The 8,560-nt window shown below is 38.3% G+C and overlaps 1 protein-coding gene across 5 annotated transcripts in view; it reads left to right on the top strand.

Moving 5' to 3' along the window:
- Positions 1 to 6,817: 6,817 nt before the first annotated feature.
- The window catches only part of acad11 (acyl-CoA dehydrogenase family, member 11), a 58,541-nt gene continuing 56,798 nt past the window's right edge, over positions 6,818 to 8,560 (top strand). For 3 of the 5 annotated variants that reach the window (XM_058375976.1, XM_058375975.1, XM_058375973.1), the window contains exons 1-2: positions 6,818 to 7,084; positions 7,174 to 7,273. In XM_058375976.1, coding sequence (XP_058231959.1) covers positions 6,960 to 7,084; positions 7,174 to 7,273 — 225 coding nt within the window. In that variant the 5' untranslated portion in view covers positions 6,818 to 6,959. Of the gene's footprint in view, positions 7,085 to 7,173; positions 7,274 to 7,395; positions 7,582 to 8,560 lie in introns of those variants that run through there. The other 2 variants (XM_058375971.1, XM_058375974.1) reach the window with 2 other exon arrangements.

Here is an 8,560-nt window from a genome sequence, read left to right as displayed (position 1 = left end):
CTAGATCTCTTGTTGCCAGGGAAATGTCTCTAGTAACATTGAAAGTGTACTTGGGCACAGTTGCTGTATCTCCATTTTACCATAATCCTGCCACTGTCGGAGTTTCTTTCGACAAACTTTCTCCCACAAAACATGAACATCTTAACAAAGAATTTGTCCTGTAACAATGACACATTAAAGTGCCAATAAGCACTCTTTACTGTAAAACTTACAGTTAAATGACACATTTCTGTACAGTATTAAAATGATGTTTAAAGCAATAAATTCTATCCAGGCTAGCCAAAGTAATACATTATTCTCTCACCTGTGCCCACGTATATTGTCTATATTGTATATTTTTATGCAAGATTCTGCAGATATCCTGTTCAGTACTAAGCTTCAGTAGTTCATGTTGAGATGCTACATGAGGTTCCTTATGATTCCTATCAATTTTGTAATCTGCTGTACAATTAACATAAACTCTCCTTGATTAATACCAGAAAGAGAAATAATTTAACTTCTTAAACCCTTTCTGTACAAAAAAGACGAGCATAAACTTTTAAGAAAATTTTTAAATTTTGCTCTGACTTTCAATAGTTGACCTTCAACAATATGTTCAACCTCATATGATAAAGGTTTAAAAATGTTTTTGAAAAAGTATAGCTACAACAACACTAGATGGGGTTTTATGACTCAAAATAGCTTCACCATCCCATTCCATTACTCATTTTGAATGTTACTATGTGTTTCCTGTACCAACATTACATATCTCTTTTTTTTATTAGTTCAAAAAGCATCATTCTCTTTCTATATTCTCACGCACCATTTATGTTTAGTGTGCCCGCATTTATCGCGCTCATAAAAGAATGGATAAGGATCAGACATGAGCAAACCAAAATACACACAAGAAAGGTAAAAAAAAATCATTCCGATTCAAATTCATCATTCAGTATATTCAGTTTGAGCTTTTGCACAATTTTCTTCAATCTGTGAACTAACTGATAAGTAAGACTATTTGTGCCCCTTTCTTTCATCAGGATTCTGGGTATATCAAGAAACAGCTATCAATCTAGGAAATAATCCTCCACTTTCACTAATTTCATTCCTTTAGTTATCTGTAGGAACTTTCTGACTTTCTCAAGTGTATAAGCACTTCTGTTATCTGTTCTGTGAGACTGAGCACACCGAACCTGAAGATTCGCTCCCACTTTCTGGGGCAGACTCATTAACAATATCACTCCTATCTGAGTCCATTTGACTCTGACTGTTTTCATCACCTTTTTTTTTTTTTTTTTTTTTACATTGAATCGTCAGTCTTCCCATGACATTTTTCCCTCCTCGCCCTCTTCCCATGACATTTTTTCTTCATTTTCCTTTTCATTGCAGGTGTTTTAAATGTGCTGCGATCATCTACCATTTCAGTGTCTTCCATACCCTTCTACACTACCGAAGCTGCCATCCACAATTGTATTGCCTTCTTCCACAGTACTCCAACTTTATCCACCATGTCATTCAACCTTTCTTTACTAGGTTCTCCATTTTCAATAACATCCCTTTTTCCTGTGTCAACACTCAACTCTTCACCAATTTCTACCTGTTTCTGTTCTTCATTTTTATCTACAGTTGTCTGCTCCTTTCCAGATAGCAAAATAATTCTGGTCCAGATCTGGCCCACACAATGCACTTACACTCGGCCCACATACCACAAAGAATGACGGCCCTTTGGTGAGTTGGGCCAAACATGGGCCAGCACAAGGCCAGCACTGGCCCACCCCACATAAACCAAACCATAACTGGGGCACATCTGGTATGCCATCATATAAACAGTGCCATCACTGCCAGACCTGGTCTACATCTGGTTGACACACCACTTGCCATGCCAGAACTCATTGCCGGCTCAATGCCAAATCTGGCCCAGACCCATCTGCTATGTGAGTTACTTCTATTTTCATTGTGGTACTACCAGATTAACCTTCTCAGGACAGGTTGGAATTACATGTCCCTCCTGTCCACAGCCAAAACACATCATGTTCTCTGAGGTGGCATAAATCACATAATCAAAATAATCTACTTTAAATTTTATGGCCAGGTTTAGCTTCTCGTTTTCATTATCATGTGTGTCTACCTCCTAAAAAATACCACATGCTTTAGCTGAGGTTATCTACAGCCTATGGGGATCTTCCTGATTTTAGACACAGTTTTACCATGCCTCATCAGTTCTCTTTCAATCATGTCATCCCGAATAAATTGTGGTACGTTTGAAATCATTATTTTTTTGCCGGCTGGATCAAAGGCATTACCTGAGTAGACTCATTATTTACAACAATCCCATTTACTACAATTAAACTTTCTCCACATTGTCCAAAAAAATCACTATCGCACTATTTATTCTAGCTGCGGACAAGATACTAGTGTATCCAACTACTTCTGCAACTGCAATAGTGAATTCCCCAACAGAGCAGCACTCCGTGGGGATAATTTTAATTCCATGCCTCCACATTAAGTTTTCCAAACTTTGAGACGCTGCCATATATACCAGCCTTCATTGATCAACAGTGAAATTCACAGAGTTCTGTAAATAACAATTGGCAGAGTCAACTCTGTCGACTTTTTTTTGGCTACATATGTTAAGTTAGTATAAAGAACTTCAAACATGTTGAGTTTACATCTAGATTTTTGTATGGCACCTAGTTTATCATTGCCACATTATATATATATATATATATATATATATATATATATATATATATATATATATATAATGTGGCAATGATATATATATATATATATATATATATATATATATATATATATATATATATATATATATATATATATATATATACACATATATATACATATATCAGCCAAGCCTGCCTATTAGGAATGGCTGATGTACATACCTACAGTATAACTGACCAAGCTTCAAAGCTTCATTTAATGCAATATAATCGTTTGGTTTAATCCATGTTTCTGTTGAGAATAGAACACTAAACTTCTGATCAGTAATCATTTTAATTGACAATAAGTGCTTTAGATACAAGAGATCTTATATTTAACAGTCCTACCTTCACCGCCTTACAGACTTTCTCCCTCAGATGACATTAGTGAGGGGCAAGTGACAGCATATGAGGTGCATTTGAGAAACAGGGAAACTGAGCCTCATTGAACAGCATGCTATTCATGAAGCACAAGCTCACAAAAATCAAGTCAAAATGGTGCAAGTGATGCCCCTAGGAGGAAAAACTTGACAACATTGAGGAAGAGGACAATGAGGAAGAGGCAGAGGTAAAGGCAGAGGGGGAAGAAACAAAGAGAGAGAGTGGATGCTTTATTTGTGGAGCAGAAGATCACTTAGCAAAAGACTGTCCTAAGAGGAATGATGAGGAGGATCCTTGATCCTCAGCACCTCAGGTCGAGGAGGGCAGTCCTGAAGGGATGGGTGATTCAGCGCTTCAGCTAACTGAATGCTATTGACTTCTTAGAGAAGAAACATTGCCCACAAGGCACATAAGCACTTTAGATGCCTTTAAGCACATGCCAAAGCACACATTGAATGTAGAAGGAAAAAAACATGTTTTTAGAACATCCAGGTGCAGGAAATGCTGTGCTAAAAATTGATTAATTTAAACAGATACCAAAAATGAGTGGTAGGTTTTTGAATTCACTAGAAGCATCTGGGGTTAATATGAGAGAAAAAGTCACAGCTCCCTTAAGGCATGTTGGAGATGATCAAAGATCATTCCAATGTTCTTTTTTGCTGTCTGAATGTTGTCCTATTAATCTGATGGGCAGGGATTTAATTGTCAAATTAGGAATGAGCCTTATTAGTACTCTAAATGGATAAATCAACAAATTGAATTCGACTGCATTAATTGTGACCCAAGACCTCTTCTGAATGTGCATGAGTGAAAGCTCAGCACCTTTTCAGTGAATTCAGAAAACCAAGCTCTCATAGATAAGGTGCTTACTGACCCTACATGCACATGGGCACACATGATCTGCACTGCACAGCTCACATACATATGAAACCAGATGCACATTATGAACAAGAATGGTTTGAAAAATGGAAACAAGCAGATAGGTTATTGTTGAAGAATTTGTATTAGTGTATTTGTATTAATCACAGGTGCACTGTAGAAGTAAATCTCTTTAGAAGCCCAGGAAAGACACACCCATCCACTATGGAGAATTCACACCCACATGTGTCATTATGTGTCATTATCAAAACATCAAAAAGAGTAATGGGAAGACTTAGGAGAGTGGACACTGAAATGTGTGAAAACCTTTGGTTGGAAACCCAGTTCAGAACCCACTGTGTTATCTACAATAAAACCCTATTTTATTCCCTTGAACTGAATAGCCTTAGCTGACAGATCAGTTGAGATAATGCCACAGGCAGACACAGATGTGTTGAAAGTGATGTGACAATTACCACACATGTCTATGAGTGATCCCTGTTTAAGCACAGTTCTGTCTATTATTGTTCTATGGATGAACCCCAGATGAACCCCCGTCAGTTCTGTCTGTCCCCGCTTAAGCGCCGTTCAGTTCTATATTTTATCCATGACAGGCCTGTATTGGGAAAAGCCATTATTGTATTGGGATGCAAACAGATCTGCATGATCAGAAGCCAGGAGATTGGGTGGTGGTGAAGCATTTTAGGAGGAAAATCTGGAAAGCCAGGGTGTGGCTGGAACTGTTTCTGGTACTTCAGAACAATCAGACTGCGGTGAAGGTGGCAGAGAGAGCAACAGATCCACACTTTTTTAGACACATGATCATAGACAAGTTAAGAACAAGTTTGGCCTGCTTTTAGAATGAGGAACATCACCCCCCAAAATCGTCTGGATGGTTCTAGGGGCACTTTTTAGGGGCACTGTTTTGATAGTGTTAATTTGTCTATTAACAGAAAAGAATGCAACCTCCGAAGATGATGAGTGCCCCAGATAACAAACCTTGCAGAGATGTGTATTAAAACACATACTAGCAATTTGCTAACTATACTGCCAGAATGGTTACAAATGAATCATACTATGTGTGTAGGATAGTTTCCATGGCTGTGACCAAACACACAATGAGCCCCATGAAGGGCAATGGTAGAGAGCTGCAGGCTGTAACCCAAAAAATCCTATTGTATAGGGAAGCAGAGTGCTTCTTTCTATTAGACCAGCTCTGCTTCCCTATACAGTAGAAATTTTTACAATACTGGGCGATGGCCTGTTTGGTCACAGCTATGGGAACTATCATACACACATAACATGATTTATCAGGAAGAACAAGTCAGCATACAGAGAGGAGGTGCAACAGCTAACAGCCTGGTGTAAAGCCAACAGCCTGTTTCTGAACGTTTTTTTCTGAAGAGATTTGACTTTAGGAGAGCACATAGTGGCCATTCTTCACTGTACATCAACAGATCATCTGTGGAGATTGTCAAAAGCACCAAATTTCTTGGTATTTTTCTGGCAGAAATGTTGACCTGGTCACTCAACACCAGCTCCATCAGCAAGAAAGCCCAGCAGCGTCTCTACTTCCTTTTGAGGCTGAGGAAAGCCATCTCCCTCCCCCCATCCTAACCATGTTCTACAGAGGGAATTTATTAGAGGGACAAAAAATGTTAAAAAATTAGAGGGTCAGAATGTACTGGAGACAAGATGGTGAGACTCAAAGATAAGAATCAGTTTAGGCAGACCTTGCTAAGGTTATTATGATCAGCCGTTTATAATGTAGTCAATGACACAATGTTTCTTCCTTTGCTTTCCTGTTTTAATCATGATTATAAATATTCACTGTAATGAATGCCCTTCCTCTTTCATGTTTCACAAAAAGCTTTGGGTCTAGCTGCACAGCAGTGCAAATAAATTGTGAATCTTTTTACTCTTGCCCATGGCTACCAGTGTGCCATTTTCTCCAAACTTCCACAACAAACGTTTGAGATGAATCAATTCAGTTCATTTGGGTAACAAAGGAGAGTGTGATTATAAATAATGTCTTTTCTGCAGCTACTGTATAGTCAAGTGGAGTTGTGCAACCAGGAACTTTTAAGCAACTTATAGCCAACATAAAGATCTGAGTTCATTATCGATATAACACTAATTCCTTCCCGCTGAAGTCTTCAAATTTTTAATTAAGGAGACCCTGGAGCAAAACCGACTGCTGCAACACCAGATCAATGTGGGGCCATAGTTTCCAAGTGGTTCTATCCACAGCAGTCCCCTGGGTCACAAGCTGTCCATGCAGATCTATCCCCAGCAGCACTGAGCACCACCAAGCAGCAAGTCACCAGAGGTAAGGCATCAGGTTGGATCAGGCAGGTCTTTTGGGATAAACTGGAATGTCAGGCCTCCCTAATACTCTGAATGAGCACAAATCCCTACAGCTACATTCTAAAATATATTGGAAAGCTTTCGGAAAAAACACTCAAGGTTATTGTTGAAATCATTTATCACGATAGTGTGTTATTATGAAAATGATTAAGACTAAATCTTTTATAATTTAGTATTATATTTCACAATACATGACACATGTATATATTGTATTTACTCATTTTATTATTTGAATTATTGACATATTTATTTATTTGATTTTTACTACAGTATTTCATAGTCAGTCTTGGTTTGATCCTTACCAGAAGCCTTACTGACTGAACATAAAACCAGTTACATACGATCTTACCAGGATGGACTCACAACCAAATCTCGACCCTCCCAAAATGCCCGCTATCAAAGGCTCCTAGTCCTGTACTACTGTTTGCTATGGTTTAACAAGTTTGGTACGTAAGATTGATTTGGAACGCACCCTAGATGAGGAAAATGGCCAAAGGTAGTCACGTGTTTTATACAGGCGGGACTTAAGTGAACGAGAAATATGAGACGGTACATGTAGGAGATTGAGGATGAGAATGATTCGTTGATTTAAAAGATTAGTTCTCAATCAAAACATCAATACTGATTCGTCTGTAGCTTCGAATCACAGCAACTATGGATGAACAGACGACCCCTGTTCGCCAGCAGCATGTTTTTCACGTAAAGAAACTGCATAGGTATTTGACAGGGAGACTTCAGAGCGTTTCGGAAAACAGTCAGTTTTCCTTGCGGCAATACAGGTATGAACTTTCATGTATGTACAGAGTTTATGTCCCTGAATTATGAGCTGCGTTTTAAATCTGTTTGCACTTTATCTTGCTTGTTACAGGTATGGTCAGTCCAATCCGACATTTCTAATTCAAACACCAAATAAGAGCTTTGTACTCAGAAAGAAACCTCCTGGATCTTTGCTTCCTGGTGCTCATAAGGTTAGTGTGTATGTTTTGTTGTATTTAGTAATTAACAGTAACTGTTTATATAGTTTCAAAAAGCGTTTGAACTTGTGGACTTTGACTCATAAGTTGCACAACAGTCAAACAGAAGTGCAGTCAGGAAGCGCTAGATGGTGACAATTCCATTTGGACTTCAGCCTGGACAACATCTCCGAGCACGTGATTCAAGGATTGGGGAGCGATATTTATGCTCCGATTACTGAGTGGAGTTTTGTTGGAGATTCGTTTTCTCCGTTTTGAAATGGGCTCTATCCATGTTCTCTTTTCTTTACCAAAACATTCAGGTAGGTGTATTGGCTATGCTAAATTCTATTTAGATGTGAATGTGTGTATGCAATGGATTGGTGCCCCGAAAATTCTCCCTCATTTTGTTTGAGATCCACTTTTTTACTCCAGTTTGTTACTCCAGATCCACTGCGACCCTGATCATGAGAAAGCATTCACTTAAGATGAATGAGTGAATAAATACAGCTCTGGAAAAAAATAAGAGACCACTGCAAAATAATCAGTTTCTTATGTTTTTTATGTTTTTTTCTTACACATGCATGTATTGGTGAGATGAACAGTTTTGTTTGATTTGTTGTGAACTGCTGACAATATTTCTCCTAAATTCAAAATATAACTATTGTTATTCTCCTTTTATATTTAAAGGAAATGACAACACATCAAAATAACCCAAGATCATCCAGTATTTGCAGAGCTTTAATAACTCAAATAAAACAAAATGCAAATAATTTGTAAACAAACTGTGTTAATGCTTTGGCTAAATAAGATTAAGAAATCAGTATTTGGTGGAATAACCCCGATTTGCATGTGTTTTGGCATTCTCTCCACCAGTCTTTCACATTGCTGTTGGGTAACTTTATACCACTCTTTTTGCAAAAAAGCAAACAGCTCAGCTTTGCTTTGTGACCATCCATCTTCCTCTTGATGACATTCCAGAGGTTTTCAATAGGGTTCAAATCTGAAGATTGCATAAGTGTGAAATAATAATTTCAGATGCCCATAACCTCAGATGCCAGGGCCCTACTCAGCCACCCCTTTCCCACCACTTAAGATGCCCCTGCATATACATATACATGTGTCTGGGTTACTTTTCTGTTCCTCTCGTTTCACAAACTCTGGTACAAATCCGTGTACATGCTTCTCAAGAACACAGTGTATGCGCAATTTGCATTATTTAATAGGTTTGATTGGTTGACCATGAATAATTCCAAAAGCTAACTGGCTGTGAGGGGGAGCAGTTGTCAAAAAAGAACTCAA

Source organism: Hemibagrus wyckioides, linkage group LG23 (assembly GCF_019097595.1).
Source record: "Hemibagrus wyckioides isolate EC202008001 linkage group LG23, SWU_Hwy_1.0, whole genome shotgun sequence".
In the NCBI taxonomy this organism is placed as follows: Eukaryota; Metazoa; Chordata; class Actinopteri; order Siluriformes; family Bagridae; genus Hemibagrus; species Hemibagrus wyckioides.
This window is presented reverse-complemented; position numbering and strand designations above follow the sequence as displayed.